Source organism: Antechinus flavipes, chromosome X (genome assembly GCF_016432865.1).
Source record: "Antechinus flavipes isolate AdamAnt ecotype Samford, QLD, Australia chromosome X, AdamAnt_v2, whole genome shotgun sequence".
Classification (NCBI taxonomy): Eukaryota; Metazoa; Chordata; class Mammalia; order Dasyuromorphia; family Dasyuridae; genus Antechinus; species Antechinus flavipes.
In genome coordinates, this window is record NC_067404.1 from 37,607,651 (window position 1) to 37,630,462 (window position 22,812).

At 45.7% G+C, this 22,812-nt stretch overlaps 1 protein-coding gene across 3 annotated transcripts in view; it reads left to right on the plus strand.

The window, feature by feature from the left end:
* Positions 1 to 2,534: 2,534 nt before the first annotated feature.
* Positions 2,535 to 22,812, plus strand: part of FGF13 (fibroblast growth factor 13) — a 532,490-nt gene continuing 512,212 nt past the window's right edge. The window contains exons 1-2 of one of the 3 annotated variants that reach the window (XM_051968480.1): positions 2,535 to 2,832; positions 21,196 to 21,409. In XM_051968480.1, the coding sequence (XP_051824440.1) occupies positions 21,361 to 21,409 (49 nt within the window). In that variant the 5' untranslated portion in view covers positions 2,535 to 2,832; positions 21,196 to 21,360. Of the gene's footprint in view, positions 2,833 to 20,409; positions 20,499 to 21,195; positions 21,410 to 22,812 lie in introns of those variants that run through there. The other 2 variants (XM_051968481.1, XM_051968484.1) reach the window with 2 other exon arrangements.

The window sequence follows — 22,812 nt, forward strand, 5'->3', positions numbered from 1 at the left end:
GAGCCCTCAGGAAGGGCAGAGCGATGGGAAGGAGCTCTCCTTCTCTGGGAAACTGCCGCCTCGCCTGATGTGTCAGAGAGCCTGGGACGAGGCTCACACTGCAGGCCCCGGCAGGTGCTTGGCTAGAGCCAGCGTGGCCCGCTCCCTCTCTCCATCTTCGGGCAGGAGAGGTCCCTGTGTGCCAGGGTAATATCCTGGATGACAGATGAGCATACGAGTTTGCAAAATGAGCAATCCAGTTGGAATTTTTAAAAAGTTAATTAAGTTAAAAGCAACAAAGACAGAGGAGTCCCCATATGTGAAGTGGGAAGTTTGAAAGGTTCAGCCTTCTCTGAGTTTTCTGTGTGCCCAAAAGAGGATCTTATTTTGGAAGGAGAATAAGTAGGATTCTTTCCTCATCTACTCAAATGTGGCTGAACTGATTTAGCTCGAACTATATATATAAGAACAACCAGGGTGGGGGGAAGCTACCACGAAAAAATAAAAACAACTGAAGACTAGAATTCATTTTCAGTGCAGAAGGTAAGAAGGAAGAGGGTGATGCTGGGAAACGAGGGGACAAAACGGGAGATTCCTTGAAATTTGGATGGTTAGGATTCAAATCCCACATCTTAGGTCCGAAAGGAACTGTGAGATCTTATGGAACCAAATATCCTGCCTTCAGGGAGATCAGGCGATGCAGTCTTATGGGAGAGGGGGCTTTGCTACTTAGTTCCCATGTGACTTTTCGGGAGTCACTTCCCCTTTCTGGCCTGTAGTTTCTTCATCTCTCAAATGATGGGGTTGGATAAGATCTAGAAACTTCCTAGTAGCTGCAAATTCTGGGCTCCTGAGCATTCTAATGCTCCTTTTGAGTTTTCAGGGGGCTACTCGTGTGTGTTGGGAAGAGATTTAAAGGATTCTAAATCATCGACAAATTTTTACTGAGTGGCTCGCATGGGCAGAATCTTCTGCCAGACTCTGATGGAGATGAGTCGGAGTTGAAGGATCTAATTTGAAAGGAAACATTTTAATTTAAGGTTGCCAGACTTTTCCAGGACAACTGGGGAGCTCTTAAAGATGTTTTTGTTTTAATTTGCCCAGATCTACTTTACCTAAAAAAATAAAAGCAATCCACCATATCAACTCCAGCTATATGTAATCAAACTCAATGAAGCTAGATGAATGAACGTAGCATTCTGTAATGACAGCAGATATTATTAGTGAAGGGGCCAAGAGCTGGGGCTAGGAGCATCTCTGGATCTGGGGGCAGCTTCCTTGGTCCATTTCTTTGAAGAACAGACAAGGTACCAAGAGGGATTAACATAACAACCTCTCAAAAATGAAAAAATAAAGTGCAGTGTGTGTGCGTGCGTGTGTGTGTGTGTGTGTGTGTGTGTGTGTGTGTGAGGAGCATCGTCCCTCAGGTTGACCTTTGTGCCAAATTTCACCAAGTTATCTCAAAGGAGCTTGGAGAGAGTTATTAGCATCAAACAACTAGATAACAGACTTAAATTTTTTTTTCAGAATCAGCACCTCTGGCCAAGTTCTGAATCAAAAATAAATCTTCACTGAATTTTCTTCCCTCATTAAAACAAGCTCTTAGGGCAATGAGTGATGGCTGCATATTGGCTGGACAGCTGCCCTCTCCATACTGACATCCCTGGCCTGGATCTGAGATGATGACACTTTTCCTGGACGCTTCTAGTAACTCAACCCAGGATCTGGGCTCAGATGCAAACCTGGCTGTGTGTGTGTGTGTGTGTGTGTGTGTGTGTGTGTGTGTGTGTGAGAGAGAGAGAGAGAGAGAGAGAGAGAGACAGAGAGAGACAGAGAGAGACAGAGACAGAGACAGAGACAGAGACAGAGACAGAAAGAGAGACAGAGAGAGACAGAGACAGAGAAACAGAGGGAGAGAGAGACAGAGAGAAACAGAGAGATAGAGAGAAACAGAGAGATAGAGAGAAACAGAGAGGCAGAGATACAGAAACAGAGAAGAGGAAGAAGAGAAGATAGAGAAGGAGGGGGAGGAGAAGAAGAGAAGATAGGAGAGGAGGAGGGAGAGACTGAGACACACACACAGAGAGAAAGAGAGAGAGAGAGAGAGAGAGAGAGAGAGAGAGAGAGAGAGAGAGAGAGAGAGAGAGAGAGTGTGTGAGTTTGCAGGGGGAGGGGAAGAAAAAGGATGCCTAGCCTTCAACGACTTTCCCCCCTCACGTCATCTGCCTATTGAGTTTCAGCCTCACTGGAAAGGCTCTCCCCATCCCAGGAAGTAACTCTTTCTTCTCTGGGAGCTGGAAAGGGCTCCCCTTAACTGTGTTGGGATCCTCTCTGAAAAAGAATCCTTCATCTAAGCCCCATCTCCTTGGGATTGGGTCTCTTTGCCTTGACACAGAGCCTTGGTCCAGTAAGATGATCCCAGCACAGCTGGTCTCCCCCACTTAAAATGACTTGGAGAGTAAAAGAACTTGGGCGAAGGAATTCAGTTTCACTAAAAATAGCTGCAATATAGACCCTGTGACTTACCACTTTTCAGATCAGTCTGACATGAAGAGCGTCCAGTCCAGTGACCCCTATAATTGCCACCGACAGTCTTATTTTCTTGCCCGGATCGCTGGGAAACAGGAGGGCTTTTTACAATTGGGTCTCTCTCTCTTTCTGTTTCTCTCTTGGATTTGACCCAGACGCTGATTACAAACTCCAGGAAGGCACGATGAGGACATGAACAAGGACCTCCCTTCTCCTGGGAACCAGTGATCACTGGAGCTGATAGCCCCAAGTTTCTTTCAGATTGTGGTTCATGGTGTGTTCTTGTGTTTCATTGACTGGGTCCAGTGCATCTTTTTTTCTAAGGTAGGTAAAACAAGCTGTTTGGAAACTGGAAGGGACTGATGAGCCTGTTGAAATCGTTCGAACTAAAGACTAGATGGTCTGGTTTGGGGTTTGGTGTGTCTCTAAAGAATGCAGCCCCTGGGCGGGGGAGGGGGGGAATCAAGCCCCAAACTTTCAGCAAAGGTTGTCCAAGAGTCCCTTTCTAAATCTCTGGGGACCCCCTAGGTCCTTTTCTAAATCTGTGATGGTAGACATTTGTAATATGTTGGTAACTGACTGCCTTATTCTCATCCTCCCACTCCAAAATGAGTAGCACCAGGGGAAAGACCCCCGAGTAATGAGAATGTATCACTTAATCCTTTCTAAAGGCCCCTCTCCCATTCGCTCACTGCCTTCTCCCCCTCCCCTCCCAGTTCTATTCTACCACTCTGGCCTTCGGCCTGTGGCTTCGGTTGTCTTTGTTTACATGTTGGCTAGACTACTGTGGAGGCGAATATAGAGATAGTTGGGATAGGGAAGGATCAGCATAGCTCAGTCCCAAGGATCCAGAGGGATTCCCATGCTAGAGTAAACAGAGATGGATGCCTTAGGGTTAGACACTTCATGATTGTGACTCTTCTCTGGTTTCCAGCCAGTTATATAGCATAGGTTGTGGGATGAGGTGGGTTGGGATAGTGGGTTGGTGACGGCAGAGATTGTGGAGTGGGGTCCTTAGAGGGAAAGAAAAACTAGATGCGGTCAGAAGAGTGACGGATATGTCTTCCAAGTTGTCAGGGAGCGGCGGTGTAAACAAACACAGCATAGGCCTGTTAACCCAATCGTCTAGTCAATAAAGATCTATTAAGTGCTGACTGTGCCAGACACTGAGTTAGGTGCTGGGGATACAAATGTAGTGAATGAAACGAGTCCCACCATACGAACAAATACTCTAACACTGGGAGACGGCAAGAGCATAGAGAAGTATACGTGAGCGCTTGGCTTGGCCAAACACATGGTGTCTCATTAACACAATTATATACTTTAGTAGGGGGTCGCTTGACATAGCAATGCTTCTTTTCAAATCTCACCTCTAACAGGTATGGCTCTGCCACCCTGAGAAAGGCACTTTTTGCACTCCTACTGTCCCAGTCTCTTAATAACTCTACGTGACAAAGGAGCTGCTGCTTACCATCCATTGGATGGGATTTCCATGCTAGATCTCTACGTTGATTCAGTTGCACTAGTACTTTAGCAAGAATATTTTAGTTTGTAATTTAAACTCATAGGATCACAAAATTATAGGACCTTGAAAGAGACCTCGAAGGTCATGTAGTACAGCCGATGAGGATACAGAAGCCGATCAAGATGAAGTGACTTGCACAAAGCCACATGGACAATAACTAAGTGGTGGCCCCAGGATTAAATCAGTTGTAATATTAGGAAGTCAAGGAAGCATAGATTTAAATTATTCTCCCTTGGTAGCTATGAAATTATGAAAACCGGGTTGAATGGGTTGACCCATGGGTTTCCCCATCTGTGCTTTAACACAACTCTTTTTGTCTTCTCGGTCAGTGAATACCCAGCTGGCACTGGCTTCAGACTTGATAATGGTTAGGGCCACTGGTGGCCAGTGATGGTCCTTAACATTCTCGTGTTTCCACCAACGCTTTAAAATGTAGCCATCTTGCACTCTCAGAATTAGATAAATCAAACCACAAAATAAATAAGAAAGAAGTCAAAGAGGTAAATAGAATACTAGAAAAGTTAGATATGATAGATCTCTGGAGAAAATGTAATGGAGACAGAAAGGAATACACTTTCTTTTCAGCAGTTCATGGAACCTATACAAAAATTGACCATATATTAGGACATAAAAACCTCAAACTCAAATGCAGTAAGGCAGAAATAGTAAATGCATCCTTTTCAGACCACGATGCGATGAAAATTACATTCAACAAAAAACCAGGGGGAAGTAGACCAAAAAATAATTGGAAACTAAATAATCTCATACTAAAGAATGATTGGGTGAAACAGCAAATCATAGACATAATTAATAACTTCACCCAAGAAAATGATAATAATGAGACATCATACCAAAATGTATGGGATGCAGCCAAAGCGGTAATAAGGGGAAATTTCATATCTCTAGAGGCCTATTTGTATAAAATACAGAAAGAGAAGGTCAATGAATTGGGTTTGCAACTAAAAATGCTAGAAAAGGAACAAATTAAAAACCCCCAGTCAAACACTAAACTTGAAATTCTAAAAATAAAAGGAGAGATCAATAAAATTGAAAGTAAAAATACTATTGAATTAATTAATAAAACTAAGAGTTGGTTCTATGAAAAAACAACAAAATAGACAAACCCTTAGTAAATCTGATTAAAAAAAGGAAAGAGGAAAATCAAATTGTTAGTCTTAAAAATGAAAAGGGAGAGCTCGCCACTAACGAAGAGGAAATTAGAGCAATAATTAGCAGTTACTTTGCCCAACTTTATGCCAATAAATTCGACAACTTAAATGAAATAGAAAAATACCTCCAAAAATATAGCTTGCCCAAACTAACAGAGGAAGAAGTAAATATCCTAAACAGTCCCATCTCAGAAAAAGAAATAGAACAAACTATCAATCAACTCCCTAAGAAAAAATCCCCAGGACCAGATGGATTTACATGTGAATTCTACCAAACATTTAAAGAACAATTAACTCCAATGCTAAATAAACTATTTGAAAAAATAGGGATTGAAGGAGTCCTACCAAACTCCTTTTATGACACAGACATGGTACTGATACCTAAACCAGGTAGGCTGAAAACAGAGAAAGAAAATTATAGACCAATCTCCCTAATGAATATTGATGCTAAAATCTTAAATAAAATATTAGCAAAAAGATTACAGAAAATCGTCACCAGGATAATACACTATGACCAAGTAGGATTTATACCAGGAATGCAGGGCTGGTTCAATATTAGGAAAACTATTAGCATAATTGACTATATCAATAACCAAACAAACAAAAACCATATGATCATCTCAATAGATGCAGAAAAAGCATTTGATAAAATCCAACATCCATTCCTAATAAAAACACTTGAGAGCATAGGAATAAATGGACTTTTCCTTAAAATAGTCAGGAGCATATATTTAAAACCATCAGTAAGCATCATATGCAATGGGGAAAAACTGGAACCTTTCCCAGTAAGATCTGGAGTGAAGCAAGGTTGCCCACTATCACCATTATTATTTAATATCGTATTAGAAACACTAGCCTCGGCAATAAGAGTCGAGAAAGATATTAAAGGAATTAGAGTAGGCAATGAGGAAACCAAACTATCACTCTTTGCAGATGATATGATGGTATACCTAGAGAACCCCAGAGATTCTACTAAAAAGCTATTGGAAATAATTCATAATTTTAGCAAAGTAGTTGGCTACAAAATAAATCCCCATAAATCCTCAGCATTTTTATACATCACCAACAAAACCCAACAGCAAGAGATACAAAGAGAAATTCCATTCAGAATAACTGTTGATACCATAAAATATTTGGGAATCTATCTACCAAAGGAAAGTCAGGAATTATATGAGCAAAATTATAAAAAAGTCTCCACACAAATAAAGTCAGACTTAAATAATTGGAAAAATATTAAGTGCTCTTGGATCGGCCGAGCGAACATAATAAAGATGACAATACTCCCTAAACTAATCTATTTATTTAGTGCTATACCAATCAGACTTCCAAGAAAATATTTTATTGATCTAGAAAAAATAACAACAAAATTCATATGGAACAATAAAAAGTCGAGAATCTCAAGGGAATTAATGAAAAAAAAATCAAATGAAGGTGGCCTAGCTGTACCTGATCTAAAATTATATTATAAAGCAGCAGTCACCAAAACCATTTGGTATTGGCTAAGAAATAGATTAGTGGATCAGTGGAAAAGGCTAGGCTCACAAGACAGAATAGTCAATTATAGCAATCTAGTGTTTGACAAACCCAAAGCCCCTAACTTCTGGGAAAAGAATTCATTATTTGATAAAAACTGCTGGGATAATTGGAAATTATTATGGCAGAAATTAGGCATGGACCCACACTTAACACCATATACCAAGATAAGATCAAAATGGGTCCATGACCTAGGCATAAAGAACGAGATTATAAATAAATTAGAGGAACATAGAATAGTTTATCTCTCAGACTTGTGGAGGAGAAAGAAATTTGTGACCAAAGATGAACTAGAGACCATTACTGATCACAAAATAGAAAATTTTGATTACATCAAATTAAAAAGCCTTTGTACAAATAAAACTAATGCAAACAAGATTAGAAGGGAAGCAACAAACTGGGAAAACATTTTCACAGTTAAAGGTTCTGATAAAGGCCTCATTTCCAAAATATATAGAGAACTGACTCAAATTTATAAGAAATCAAGCCATTCTCCAATTGATAAATGGTCAAAGGATATGAACAGACAATTTTCAGAGGATGAAATTGAAACTATTACCACTCATATGAAAGAGTGTTCCAAATCATTATTGATCAGAGAAATGCAAATTAAGACAACTCTGAGATACCACTACACACCTGTCAGATTGGCTAAGATGACAGGAAAAAATAATGATGAATGTTGGAGGGGATGCGGGAAAACTGGGACACTAATGCATTGTTGGTGGAGTTGTGAACGAATCCAACCATTCTGGAGAGCAATCTGGAATTATGCCCAAAAAATTATCAAATTGTGCATACCCTTTGATCCAGCAGTGTTTCTACTGGGCTTATATCCCAAAGAGATACTAAAGAAGGGAAAGGGACCTGTATGTGCCAAAATATTTGTGGCAGCCCTGTTTGTAGTGGCTAGAAACTGGAAAATGAATGGATGCCCATCAATTGGAGAATGGCTGGGTAAATTGTGGTATATGAATGTTATGGAATATTATTGTTCTGTAAGAAATGACCAGCAGGATGAATACAGAGAGGACTGGAGAGACTTACATGAACTGATGCTAAGTGAAATGAGCAGAACCAGGAGATCATTATACACTTCGACAACGATATTGTATGAGGACATATTTTGATGGAAGATTTCTTTGACAAAGAGACCTGAGTTTCACTTGATAAATGACAGACAAAAGCAGCTACACCCAAAGAAAGAACACTGGGAAACGAATGTGAACTATCTGCATTTTTGTTTTTCTTCCCGAGTTATTTATACCTTCTGAATCCAATTCTCCCTATGCAACAAGAGAACTGTTCGGTTCTGCAAACATATATTGTATCTAGGATATACTGCAACATATCCAACATATAAAGGACTGCTTGCCATCTAGAGGAGGGGGTGGAGGGAGGGAGGGAGGGAAAAAAAAAATCGAAACAGAAACGAGTGTCAATATAAAGTAATTATTAAATAAAAATTAAATTTAAAATAAAAGAAAATAAAATAAAATGTAGCCATGTTTGGCATTCAGACGGCAACCATGCAGCTACCATTTTGAATCTCATTGACACGACAATAACATAGCATCTTAAAGGTGAACTGAAATGCAAACAGTGTATACGTTTTCTGAAAAGTGTAGTTTTCTTAAATTATTCCCCTTACAAAAGAATTCTCTGCTTTCTCAAAAAAAAAAAAAAAAAAAAAGATGAAAGGCACAGCTTTAAATTGTAACTCCCCTAGCATATTGAAAACGATTTTGTTTACAAAAATTCAAGGTGCATATGGCTTTTCTAGAAAAACTCTGCTTGTTTAAAAAATGGCCCACCTCCGTCAGCACATGCAGTTTGGATTTGCACACTGAAAGACTGGGAGTAGGGAGGTTTGCTTTTCCGTACCGAGGCCTACTGGATCTCCAAGTGCCGATCTCTTCCATGCTTGCTGTGGTCTAGCTTCCGACATGACTCCTCAATCGAAACCTCTCTCTACAGTGTTATCAACAGACTCTTAGCTGTAAAAGATGACGGCTGCTTCTCGGTCCTCCTCTCACTTCTCTCTATGTTTTGACAGAGTTGAGAACCCTCTCCTTGCGAAAGGGATTTTTTAACCCCACATTCTCCTAATTCACCTTCTCCATCTCCTTTGTTAGCTTGTCATTTATCAACAGTTCCATTTAGAAACATAACATTCTTAGGCCCTCTTCTTTTCTCATTCTCTATCCTTTTTCAATCATTTCACCAAATCCCATGGGTTCAACCATCACTTCTCTGTGGATGTCTCTTTGAACTACATATCTAAGAAGTGACCCTGCATTATCATCTTCCTACTGGATATTTCTATCTAGATATCAGGAACTTTTTAGAAATGCAATTTGGCTAAAACACTACTCACCTTTCTCTTTAATCCCACTCTTCTTCTAAATTTGTCTCTTCTCAACTCGACTGTTTTCCTCTCCTTCATCCCTCACATCCAGTTAGTTTAAAGTCCTGTCAATAATTATAAGAATAATTTCAAAAATAAGAGTTAATACTAAATTGCACCTAATATGTGTCAGACATCGGGTTAAGCACTTTACAAATATTATCTCATTTGATCCTTCCCAATAGCCCTGGTAGTAGGTGCTGTTGTTATTTCAATTTTATGGATGGAGAAACAAAGGTGGAAATGAATTACTCATTACACAGCTAGGAAGTGTCTGAGGCTGGATAGATTCATCTCCCTGGTACAATGTGTTACCTTCATAATATCTCCCACATCTTCTCCCTTCTCTCCACTCCTGCTGCCCTCAACCTGCTTCATATCCTCTTGCCTGGAAGGCAGCAGGATGGAGAACAGATAAAATGGCATGCTTGGGGTTAAACTCTGACTCATATACTAAGTAGTTGTGTGACCCTGGACTAGTCATGTAACCTCATCTGTAAAATGGAGTCAGTGACCCCTAAAGTCCTTTCCAGCTATAAATCTGTCATCTGTCTTGATCTGTAAATGTGACTGTGCGTTGGTCTTTTAGTTAGTCTTCTTGTTTCTAGCCTCTCTTCTCTTTAGAATCTGTTGAACCTCACTCATCTGCTTGAAAACCTTCCATGGCTACCTGTTTCCTCTAGGAGACCTTCTCGATTTTCTCCAGACGTCAGTGCTTTGTTGCTCTCCATTGGGCATGCTTACAATCACTTGGGCCTATGTTATAATCCGCTAGTGAGTTCCGTGAAGTCAGGGAATTTCATTTTATTTCATCTTTGCAGTACCCTGTGCCTTGCACATAATAGGTGCTGGATTGTGTTGAGTTTTTCAAAATAACAGCTGGATTTAAGATGACTTCAAGTTGCTTCAAAGAGCAGCTTTGGCTGAGCTGCAGTTCGGTACCGTTCTCCGTCTCGGCAGAATAACGACCAAAAAACCCTCAACAAATTGGTATTTTCCCCCATCTCTGATTATGCCCTACTCTCCTGATGGGAATTCCTTCCATGCTCTGGGACCAGCCACATCCTTCCTATGGCTCAGCTGCTCACAAGTCCCCACCCCCATCTTCCAGTCTTGCCTCATCAGCTGTTACTGCCTTTCTTACAGTAGCAAATGGTTCGCATCAGAAACAGATATGGTTTTATCAGTTGAGATGACATTAAAGAAGATGGATCACCATCTGCTCGGCCGCTACACCCAAAAGATCAGGAAACCTTGCCATCCGTCCTATCTCTTAAAAAAAAGGGAGCTTCTCTAGAAACTGTCATCTTTTTCTCTTTGGATGCCCAGTCATTCACACATAGTAAATACTTAATAAATACTGTGCCCTTCATTCATTTATCATGTAATAGAAAGAGGGTGGGGCTGCTCCTGAAGAGCTCAAGGGGGTAGGGAGCTGCAGTGGAAAGGAAGGCAGCCCCTCAGGACCAAAAACAATAGACTTTCTACTCTTCTGGATAATCTACTCAGTCTACTCTCCATTACCCCGAGATAATGAGAATATTTTCCGAGCATTTTGAGGGTCACGGAATCCTTGATTATCCGCCTCCCCCAGCCTTGCGTGGCATCTGGCCTGAGAACTCTGTTCTTCATTTTGCAGATGGAGATTCTCAAGTTCATAGAGTTTCAGGGCCTTGCCAAGATCATACAACTAGTAATTACTGCAGTCAAAAGTTAAAGCCAGGTTCTCTGACTACCCAAAAGCCTGGTGCTTTTTTCACTTCACAAAGTAAACTGTGATACCTGATTGGGAAAAGGCAGCAGGGAGCAGAAGGTGCTGATCCCCAGAGTCAGGGGATGCACAGGAAATGAGAGGTCACATTCCCACCTAGAAGAGGAAATCCCCAATTGTAGTTTCAACAGCCCCAAAGCGATAAGTTCTGGCTGTGGGGAAGCCAAAGACCTCCTTCTGCTGTCCTCTGCGCAGATCAGGGATCACACCATTGACCTTGTGGTCACTTCTGGCTGCCGTAGTCGAAGAAGCACATGATAAACTAGACAGTGGGTAATCAGGATGACGAAGAGTCTTGAGTTCATACCACATGAGTATTCCATTGAAAGAAATTGGAATATTAAACTTGGAGAAATCTAGACCCAGAGAAGACACAAAAGCTACCCCCAAAGTATTTTAAGGACTGTGACACACGAGAAAGATGAGACTGAATTTTTCCTGACCTCTAATGAAGGAACCAGGGGCAATGGGCAAAAGTATCAATGAGTTTCATTCAGATTTGCTGTCAGAAGAAAGTTCCTCCCAAATAAAGCTGCCCGAAGCAGAGCAGGCTGCCTCAGGAGGGAGTGGACTGCCCTTCCAAACCAAGGCTGGATGGTGTTTGCTGAGCAAGATGGTGCTAAGAGGATTCTTGAGCAAGTGTGTTGGGTTGGCCTAGAATGGACTCCCTGCTGGGGTCCCTCTCCCCCCCACTATGTCAATTAATTTTTGGATGCTTTGATCATCGTGAGGACATGCATTTACAAGTCCTAATATCAATAACCAATGCCCTATCACTGACGTTGCAATAAGACATGGTGGCAAGTATTCTATGTGGAGGCCAAAGCTTGGAGATGGTAGAATTGACCCGGAATCCCAGCTCTGCCCTTCGGTGCTTCTGTGAAGTCATTGAGATGATTTGATTAGATAGGCCTTGATATCCCTTTAAGCTTCATGATCTTATGTGTGACTTTAGGTCACTTCATCTCAGAATTCCCCTAAGTCTAAATTGAGTAAGTTGGACCAAATGCCCTGTGAGGTGCTTTCTTGCTATAGAGCTATACTTTGATCTTCTCTCATACCATGTGTTGACTAGAGTGGTAACAAGAATTTAGGTTTTTGTGAGGACATCGCTAATGCGATATCCATGCATAATTAAATGAAAAATAAATGGCTGCAATCCCATCATACCCTGGGCAACAATGGCAGCTATCTCAGGAGCATCTTCTTGGAGCACTAGCCTTTCCCACCCGGATGCTTTGTAGCTCAACAGACCATAGTGTAGTCCATCTGAGCGTCAGGAGAACAGGGTACAATCTTTGGGCCTGAGTTTCCTCATCTTTACATAAGCAATTGTATTAAATGAACAGCTTCTTCCCTAGCCTAACAATTAAAAATGGAAAAAAAATAGCATTTCTTATCATGCTATGTGCTGGGCCTACAAAAATGAAGTAAAAATTTTCTCCCATTCCTCGCCATGGAGAAGGCAGCTCAATAGAATGGAGTAAATGATGGATTTGGAGTCAAAGGACCCAAATCTTAGCTCAACTACTTAATATTTGTGGGACATATGACAAATCATATGACCTCTATGAGCCTCAATTTCCTCATCCATAAAATTACAATGTTCAATTAAAAGCCTTCTAAAGACACTTTCCAGCTCTATAGGATATTTTCAAAAAAAAAGATAAACAGAGGGACATCTGATCTCTAGAACAGAGAGCCTAGAAAATGCTAAGAAACTGTGGACACTCCCTGACCCTTGTGCATGTGTTTTCCTGTCCCCACCCCCACCCCCACTCAAGTCTGGCTCATTACTCACTCAGCTGATAACTTCCGATTGCTGGGCAAACTGGGACCCATATGCCTGGGATTGGACTTCTTGGCTGCCTATTTCTGTTGCCTCTACAGAAAATCTGATGTATGCCTCCAGGAAAAGACCTCTGACCTTATAGCCCCTCTGTCTCTCCTGACAACTAGCCCCGCCATCCATATTTTCAGCTGACCAGACCGCAAATGAAGCATATTCTATTTCTTTCATCCCCACATGGTCTTAGGGAAGGAGCAATAACAGCAAAATCTTCTTTCTTTCTATGCTCTCTCCCTGTCCCCCATTCTCCTTGCAGTCCTCCACTGTTTCTCCTAGAGAAGACAATTCCTATTTCAAGGGGATGGCAAGATGCTAAGAAACATAAAATGGTGGAAAGGAAGAGAGAAACACCAACGAATAAGTATGAAATTAAGAAAACCAAGGGACAAAGAAAGACTGAGAGACAGCTAGACATAGAGATACAGACAGGTGGATAGTCACCCGGTGTCCCTAGATGCAAAGTCTAGAGCTAGGTGACACCATATAATATCTAGGGTGAGTAACAAACAGGATAAAAATAAAAGTAATGCAATTCGAATGAGAATGGAATGGAGAAGACTTAGCTAGCAGTGAATAGTGGTCAAGGGAGGGACAAATGGAGAATATTAATTACCTGGGAGTGATGGTTCATGATTTATGAATTGGCTTCCTCGCCATAATCCCCCAGTGAGGCAGCTAAGGCAAGTAGCCGTGTCCTCATTTTACAGAGAAGGCAAGGGAGCTCAAGGCCGGTTAAAAAAAAGGGCTAGTAAGTGTCAGAGACTGTTCTGTAATCCAAGTCTTCTTTCTCCACTGCCATCCCAACAATGAGACAGAGATGCTTACAACTGAAGGGAAGGAGTCAGATATAGTCAAAGCTCACCATTAGGATCAGAAGCGCATGGCTGTTCACTAATGGTCCAAGAACGGAGTAGTCACATATGCTGTTCGGCATGGATTCCCCCTCATCAAAGAACAAAAGGGTTTCAGCTCTTCTCTGTGACCATTAAGAAAAGGTTCTCCTCCCAGATGGGGTTCAGCTGCTGGATTTCTGAAAATGGTTGCTTTACAAAAGTATGTTAACTGAGATAGTCTCGATATAATGTTTCAATTGTGTTCTTCACCAAGGAAGTCTGAAGACTAAGATAAGGGTAAAGAAAAATCCAAGGCCAGACCTTGGCCTTAACGGACAAGTGAGAAAATACTCCTCTCTCCTTTTCTTGGAAGCTTGGGCACTGTTGCTAGTACTTGATTTTGTGTTTGAAAAGGTCAAGTATTATGAGTATGGAGTATTCTACATGATAGCAGGTGTGGCTATCGTGCAGATTGGTTTTGCTTAATTTTGTTATTGAAGAAGGTTCACTGGGTCGGTGGGTGTAACTGGACAGAAATGTGATGTTGAAGGAAAAAGAATCAATATAATCTTGAATTTTAAAAGGGAGAGGGGAAAAAGGAGGGACGGGGGTCATCATTTGATTTTCCTCATTGAAGAAATTTGCCCAGTTTTTTGACTCTTTCCCACAGAATTTTTGCTGTTGAGACAATAAGTTTTGGGTTGAGACAAGATGGGGAAGTCAGTCACTGACAGTTTGTAAAGTTTGCCTTTGTAGATGAATGGGAATCTTCTGCATACTTTCTTGATAAGAGACAGCACACTTGTGAGAGACATCCTGCAGCATGTAAATGGCCCATATGCTTCGTGACAAGGAAGCTTACCGCCATACTTTAGTTCCTCGGAACATTGAAGGATTTTTGATACTCATCTGCCTGCTTTAAGATGAAATGTTGAAATATGAGGGTTTCAGTAACTTCTCACAGGACATACCTATTCTGTTCTGCATTTGATTCCAAGGGCCTTGTCAAAGGATCCACAATCTTATCTGGTTACCTTTGAAAGCCACGGAGAGCATTACTGTGGATGAAGAGAAGAAGAAACTGAAAAAGAAGAAAGAGTTTGAATTGGAATGTATTGGAAGCTATCCTGGTTCTCAGGTTTCAGAAGCCAAGTTTCAGATTGCTGAGCTTTAAATGAAAATGATTGTCAAGTCCAAGGACAAATCATGAAGGCTTTCCTTCATTATAAGAAGATAGTGCATGAAAAATGCCACATGGTACTGGCTATCCTCCCCAGGACTCTAGGTGGTGCTGGGAAAGGTTTGCTTAAAACAAAACCAAATTTAGTCTCATGAGCATCATGTCATCTCTGAAGCTGTAACCTATGGAATTGGAGTCCAGAAGACAGAGATCAAATCTTGTCTCAGGCAATTATTAGCTTTGTGACCTTAGGCAATCCACCTAACCTTTCTAGGTCTCTCTTTTCTCCTTTGTAAAATAGTTAGACTGGATGGCCTCTGAGATCCCCTGCTGCTCTCGATCTATGCTCTCCTGGGAGATTCCCAACTGCCGATAAAACAGGTATTGATCAATCCTTTGCCTCCATACCCTCACTTTCTGCAGATTGGATCCTTTTTAAGGGGAGATTCTTCATCTAAGATCTCTGTTCTCTGGGGCCCCATTGATTCTTTTAAAGAGTCATGATCAAACCTAGGATCCAGACGTTGTTCTCTTAGTCATCCCGTAGCTGCTCCCTCATCTGTAAAACAAAGGGGCCTCTGTGGCCCCTTCCATGACTGCAGCTGTGATCCTCTAAATCTAGAGGCATTTGCTGCTAGGAGAAGTGGCAAGGTCCATGAGAGAAGTAAAGAATTGCTCTCCTCTGTGAGATCAGTGATTTTTCAGAGCACGGCTAAACTCCTTTTGTTCCGCACTGTGATGACCTCCTCACGGAACCATTTTTGACATTGTATAAACCTGGCAGTCTTGTATCTCAGAGGCAGGTCACACATCCTTATGTTGGTGAAGGCCAGACGGCGCTATGGACACAGTCGCTAATAATGAGGCCAAACGGGTAGGCCACGTGTGCGCCTAGGGAAAGAATCTCGGGGCCGGATTTGTAATAAGTCCCTATATGGTGGAGGCAGACCACTGTCGCCCAAAATTAGGCTGCAGGGGAGTGCCCACTCGTCTCCCACTAATACGGGCTCTGGATTCCTCACTGGAGCGGTGGGGAAGAGAGTCATCTTTTACCCGGAATGCTTCCTCCAACCACGCAGCTCGGACCCTTGACAAGAGGCTGTTCTTTTCCAGGTCAGCTTCAGGAAATGGGGCCCAAGGTCTGATGAAATTGAGAAAGATTTAGGGGATCCCATATCATCAGCTTCATTGGTGTATGATCATTCTAAAAGCCTTCTTAGAGGTTTATGGTTGACTTATTGTCTCTCTATTGGATCCAAATCACCCAAAACAAAGGTCTCTTTCCTTTTCCTGTTCTAACTTTCCTCCTCTAAACAATGAAGAGGATTGGACTAGGCCCTAGTCACTGGGAGCTCTGCCCCATTCTCTAGGTTCTGAGTCTCTATTGCCATCCTAACCCAACCAGAACAATTCTTTCTAGTAACTCAAAGAACTGGGGATTCAGTGTGCTGAGTCAGGGAGGGCTTTCTGAATGATGGAGAAAGAGATTACAAATGCTAAAGCTAGACACATGCATACACAGCTCACATGTATGGAGACAGAACAAGTTTATCTCAGCCAAATGTCAGACTTGGAGACAGAGAGGTTGGACAAAGAAGAAGGGAAATGTAGCTAGTCATATTAGCTAATCTTGAGATCTGTGCTCCTGTAGTGGAAAAGGGGAGAAGGAGGAGGCAAAACTGGATCACCTTTAAGGGCCTTCTCTCCCTTCTCTTCCCACCCCACTCCCATTCTCATGGCAAACACAGTTAATATAAGCTTGCCTTGTTTCAATACGCAATGTGACTTGGGTGGTGTTTGGCCATCCATTATTCTTTTCTCTGGCATGAGGAAGAACATCCATTCTCTGGATGGAAAAAAACATCTTTCACAGAATTACAGAAGGATCTTCATATCCTTGACAATCTCTGCTTAAGGACCAAGAGAAAAAGTAACTCACCACTTTTTTGATTAAAGAATTTTAATAGTATTTTTTCCCCAAATACATGCAAAGATAGTTTTCAATATTCACCTCTGTAAAACCTTGTGTTCCACATTTTTCTCCCTTTTTCCTCCCTTCCCTACTCCCCAAGACAACAAGTGATATGATACAGGTTAAACATGTGCATTTCTTCTAAACACGTTTTGGTATTCTTCATGCTGTGCAAAAAAAAAAAAAAAAAAAAAAAAAAAAAAGATCAAAAGGGGGGGAAAAATGAGAGGAAAAAAAAACCCCAAGCAAACAACAAGAAAAAAGTGACAATACTAGCATCCATATTCAGTCTCATAGTTCTCTCCCTGGATACAGATGGAGCTTTCCATCACAAGTCTATTGGAATTGCCTTCAGTCACCTCATTTTTGAAAAGAGCCAAGTCCATCACAACTGATTGTCACATAATCTTGTTGTTGCTGTTTACAATGTTCTTGGTTCTGTTCACTTCACTCAGCATCAATTCATATAAGTCTATCCGAGCTTTTCTGAAATCAGCCCGCTCATCATTTTAATAGAAAAAGAATATTCCATAACCTTCACATACCCTAACTTGTTCAGCCATTCCCCAACTGATGGGCAGCCACTCACTTTCCAGTTTCTTGCCACTACAAACAGGGCTGCCCCAAACATTTTGGCACACATGGGTTCTTTTCCCTTTTTTATGATTCTTTGTAACCACCACTTTTAAGGCAGTCCGTTTCATGTTGGGAAAGTTCCGATAGGAAGTGGTTCTTTGCTTTTTTCTACTTTTTGTTTTGTATAAGGGTGGTCTGTCTGTCACAGGACAGTTTTTCAAATACTTCAGAACAGCTAGTGTTTCATTTGTCTTGATTTACCTCTTTAGGAACTATAGAGTGTGTGTGTGTGTGTGTGTGTGTGTGTGTGTGTGTGTGTGTAGGGAGGGAGGGAGAGAGAGAGAGAGAGAGAGAGAGAGAGAGAGAGAGAGAGAGAGAGATGGATCTAGAGATATAGAGTATTGATTTCTCAGCTTGCTTTATTTTCTTAGATTCAGGCTTCTCCAGACAATGACTTGATGGTCAGGACAGGCTGGAATGTGCCTCAGGCTTGTTTTTTCCTTTCTCTGGAAATTCCATTTTGCAAGTAAAAGAGAAGTCCTTCAGTGGTTTCTCAGCAGCATAAGCAGCCTATGGTCAAAATGATCCATGATCGGGCTAACAGTCCAGCTTTGAACTGGCTCTGTAGAAAACACCTGCATGCATATGTGTGTATATGTGTTTGTATGGAGTGCCTGCAGGTACGGCCTGTGTGGTTTTGGAGGGAGTTAAGAAGACTCAGAGAATTAAGGTCTGACAGGCCTGCTCACGATTTGTTTCCATCTTGGTTTTTCATGAAAAAGAAATTATTTCAATCTCACATTTAGTTAACCCCTACTAGGTGTCATGGAGTCTGCTGGGCTCTGGGAGAGAGAGTAAAAAAGAAACCATACCCTTTTCTGACTCCCCCCTCCCCATGTTTACATGTGGGGAGAGGGCAGGAATTTTGAAAAAAGCCTTCAGAAAATGTTGCTCTTCTTTTCCCGTTCATAATAGCTCCCACTGATACATGGTTTGAAGGTTTGCAAATCAATTTACATGTATTATTTCATCTGATTCCTATGGCAACCCTGTGAGGTGGGAATTATAGTTATTCCCATTCTCTAGATGAGGATTGTGGAGGCTGAGGAAGGTCCGGAGGCTTGAGTAGGCTTACGAGGCTGGAAGGTGGGACAGGTCTTAATTTCCACTTGCGGTGGAAGGTTCTAGGGAGAGGTTTTTAGCCTTGAGGACCCGGGTTAAGGCCCCAGAGAGATTTCAGAAGGGGCCTGAATTCGGCCTTTCTTTTCACTTCCTATAATTCCTAATTCCCATGCATTTCAGTTTCTGAGATGAAAGGCCATCCACTGGCTGCCAAAAGGGGGACAGGGCACAAAAAGGTGAAGATCCCTGGTTCCCTGCTTCCCCTCCCTAGCTGTCAAGCAACTAGAAACAGAGGAGAAAACGTCAGGCCCGGCTCAAAGCTTCCGGGCCTCTTTCCCTACCTGCAGCTCCCTCCCCACGGTCCAGTTTTCTTCTCCTGTGGATCTTCTGCTTCCTCCAGCCCTCCCTTCCATCCTGTCCCTTTAAAGAAACAGGCTCTCCCGTGGCCTTCCTTCTCAGAGTCCTGCTATTAATTAATGGGGAACCATCGGGCTGGGCAATGACATTTTGTCATCAAGCAAGTTTCCTGATAGAATTTACAAGAAAAACCGGCCCCTCCTCCCCTCCAGTTCCTCCAGATCGAGGAAGGAGGCTGCAAATTGAGTTTCCAGGGTTGCCCACCTTTCAACCCTGGCGGCGGAGGCAGCTGCATCCCCGGGTCCTTGGCGCTGCAGCAGCAGGCTCTTTTAATTGAGTTACTGCCTGGATCTCGCTAGGACTAATCCATCTATATGATGTCTGCGCCCAGTTTAATGCCATTAACTAAATCGAATTAAGGTGTGTGTTGGGGGAGTTTCGTGGCACAGAGGGGAATTAGCACGGGGGGAGACCCTCCATGACGGCTCTTGGGGTCCTTGAGATTAGCGCCCTGGCTGATGGGAGCCTCGGTGCCCGGCCGCCGCCGCCGCCTCCCCGGCCGGGGCCCGCAGAATTCGAAATCGGCCTCCCTGGAGCTGGGCCACTCGATTCTAGGGTTGTGCCCCCCGAAAAAGAACCTGGCGACGGCGGGCCCACGGGATCCCCCTCGGTGCCCACCCCGTCCTTACCCTGGGTTTCCTCCTCCCTTCGCTTCCATCCTTAAAGAAGTGTGCCTCTTCCTTCGTCTAGTTCTAGCTCTCCGTTTTCCCTCGAACCCCGAGCCCCGCAGAAGGCGCCCGTCTTGTCGCCACCCGAAGCAGTTGACAACAAGTTGGAGCCGGCTCGGCTTCCTCGGGAAGGGCAGCCTGGCTACGGACGAACGCAGCCCTGGCGCAGGGCCGGAGGCCGGGCGGCAGGCGTGGGGAAACAAGACGGGCGATCTTGGTTTCGGGGGCCGAGCGGCTCTGGGATCGGCTCCCCAGTCAGCGGGCTCAGCCCTTCTATCGCCAGAACCTCGATGGCTAGCGAAGGCATTGCCACTTGGTACAGGCTTGGCGACTCTCTCTGCCTCTTGGTGCAAATCTGTTGCACACACAGACACACACGCGCACACACACACACACACACACACACATACACACACACACGCAGGTGCCCCCGAAAACACGTCGCTTTCCTAACCTCTGGGGACCTCCGCAGCTGCAGGGCAGGGTGGCAAGGGGATCGGGCAGAGGAAGAGAGGGCATAGGGGGAGGGTCTTTGTCTAGGTGCCCGCCCCCTCTGGTGGTCAGCTCCAGACCCTGCCCTAGAAGGGCGACCCGAAGAGAGAGGGGGGGAGGAGGGCGGGGCCGAGCCGAGGGGGCCGAAGAGCCAAGCAGGCGGGCAGCCCCCGCCCCTGCGCCCCTCTCCGCGGCCCCTAGGCAGGGGGCTGGCCAGGTTCTCTCCCCACCCGGGCTAGGCTGACGTCGGCGCGCCCCTGCCGCGCTCTTGCTTTACTACAGCCAGCCGGCGGCTTTGTGTGGGTCCTGTCCCTCCCCCAACTCCCCCCCCTTCTCCGTGCCCACACCTTCCCGTTTATATATAACGCGCCGCCGCCGCTGCTGCTGGGGCTTCGCAGCTGGCTGGGAGCGAGCGAGCGAGCGAGGAGAGTTGGCGACACCGGAGCCGGGGGGTGTGGGTGTCCGAGAGAGACCAGGTAAGGAAGGGCGGCAGCCTAGCGGGTGTGCGCCCCCCTCCCGTGCCCTCCACCCCGCCTAACTGTTCCTACAACTAAAGGAGGCGAGGAGGGGGCTGCTAGGACGGCTCGCCCCGCTTGCCTCCTCCCCCCCCCCCCCCCCCATTCTCCCAGGCTCTGCGGTGTAACAGGCTCACACGTTGCTCAGCACATGTGCAAACAGTGCCTGTCCTCTCGGGCTGCTGGGCTTGGGAAGCGCACATTTCCGTCTTTGTTGTATTTTGAGGTTAGGCTGCCTTAGGCTCTTTTTGTCCTGTCGCACCCTCGGGCGCCCCCCCCCTCCCGGTAGGGTCGGGTCCCGCTGTTCCCAGCCGGCCCGGGCAGGCGCTGTCCGGGCAGGCGACCCCTTCCCCCCTCCCATCCCGGCTCTCCGAGCCCCAGCTGCGGTGGGTGGCCCTTGGAGAAAGCCTGGGAGTCCCGGCTGCGCTCTCGCCCGGGCTCTCGATGTGGCATCGGGCTGGGGAGGAGGGGAGGGAGAGAAAGAGAGACGGGGAGAGATAGGGAGGGAGGGGGGAGAGTCCGTGACACCGAGGCAGAAGCCGCTTTTGTCTTTGCCACTTCTTGTGGACACCTCCCGTGGGTGCCGGGGAGCGGCGGCGGCCGGCTGCCTCACTCACCACCCCCCGCTTCGCTGTCTCCCTTCCCCGCTCTCCTGCAGGCACCGGCGGAGGCTGTGGGGGCAAGCGGAGCCCGAGCCAGAGCCCCGGGGTCGGCTGTCGGGCGCTGCCTGCCTTCTCCCTTGCTGCCAGACCCCCTCCGCGACCGGCCGGATCCGGGAGGGCTTCAGTTCATCTGGGCGAGCTCCGTGATCAAACTGGGATCTATGAGTGGCAAGGTGATGAAACCCAAGGAAGAGAAAGATGCTTCGAAGGGTAAGTCCGCCCGCCCTGCCTCGCCTTCTCTCCCTCGCCCTTCCCGTTGCCCGCCCTGCCCTCCCCTCTCCACCCCTTGCGGGCTCGGAGCTTTTCCTTTCCCCAGCCGGAGCTGGCGCTGACCTTTTCCCCTGGGGGGCCGGGCCCGGGCGGGGGTGGGGCCGGGATCGGGCCGGGGGCCGGGGGTCGGGCCGAGCGCCAGGGCCAGCCTCTAGCCAAACTCGGGACCCGGACACTTTTCCCGGCTCTCGGTGCCTCTCCTCTCCGGACCCACACCAGCGACGAGGTGGGGAGCGGAGGGCTGCCACCGCCGCTGCTCCGCGCTCGGGCTCGGCGTGTGCGCCCGTGCGTGTGTACATGTGTGTGCTTGGGCGTGTGTGTATGTGTGTGTTCGTTGGACAAGTGCAACCTGAGGGCCCCGCGCTCCGCAATCTGCTCCGTCGGCCGGATCCTAACAAAGAAAGCGGCCCCAGCCAGCCGGGCACGCCTCCCCCGCCTGCGGCCGTCAGTCCGTCCCGGACCCGGCTCGTGCCGCCGCCTCGCTCCGGGGCTCCTGGGAAGCCCAGCCCCGGCCCAGGAGGCTCCCGGCCCCAGACCCTAGTGCCCGAGCCAGCCCGCGTCCCCGGCTCGGCCGGACCGGCAGCGCTCTGCTCCCCAGTCCCGCTCCGGCCGCGCAGGCTCGGCTCTCAGTTCCGAGCAGTCACCCCAGGGAGAACAAAGGCTCTGCTCCCGTTAACCCCCCAGCGCCATGTCCGTGCCCGGGAGAGGGGACAGCTCCGGGTCTCGCCCTCAGCCACTGGCAGCCTTGGCCTCCGGGCTTCTGCTGGTTAGCGCTCCCCCTTTCTCAGAGAGCTGCCGGCTGCCCTGGGGCACTTGGCTCCCAGGATGGACAGCCTTAGGGAAGCAGGGGAGAAGCCGGCTGTCCACCCCTCCTCTCCTCTTCCCCCTCTCGTACTTCTCTTCTCTCTCTCTTATCCCTTCTCCCCTCCTCTTCCCCCTTTTCTCTCTTATCCCTTCTCCCCTCCTCTTTTTCCCCTCCCCTCTTTCTCCCTCTCCCCTTTCCCTCCTCCTCTCTTCTTCCTCTCCTCTTCCCCTGTCCTTTTTCTTCCCTTCCCTCTCCCTTCTTCCTCCTCCTCCTCTCTTCCTCTTCCTCCCTCTCCCCTGTTCTCTTTCTCCCTCTCCCCTTCCCCTTTTCCTCTGCTTCTTTCCTTCTCCTGCTCCTCTCCCCTTCGTTCTCCCCCCCCCCCAATTAGCAGTGGACCAGTTTATTTGCTCCTGGATATAAATTGGGTAACAATTGCCATGGAAACGGGGTGGGGAGGTGTAGAGAGGGAGTGTTGGGGAGATGCGGGGAACAGCAAGCAGATTAGTTCAATCTAATCTATATCCCCTCCCAATATCAC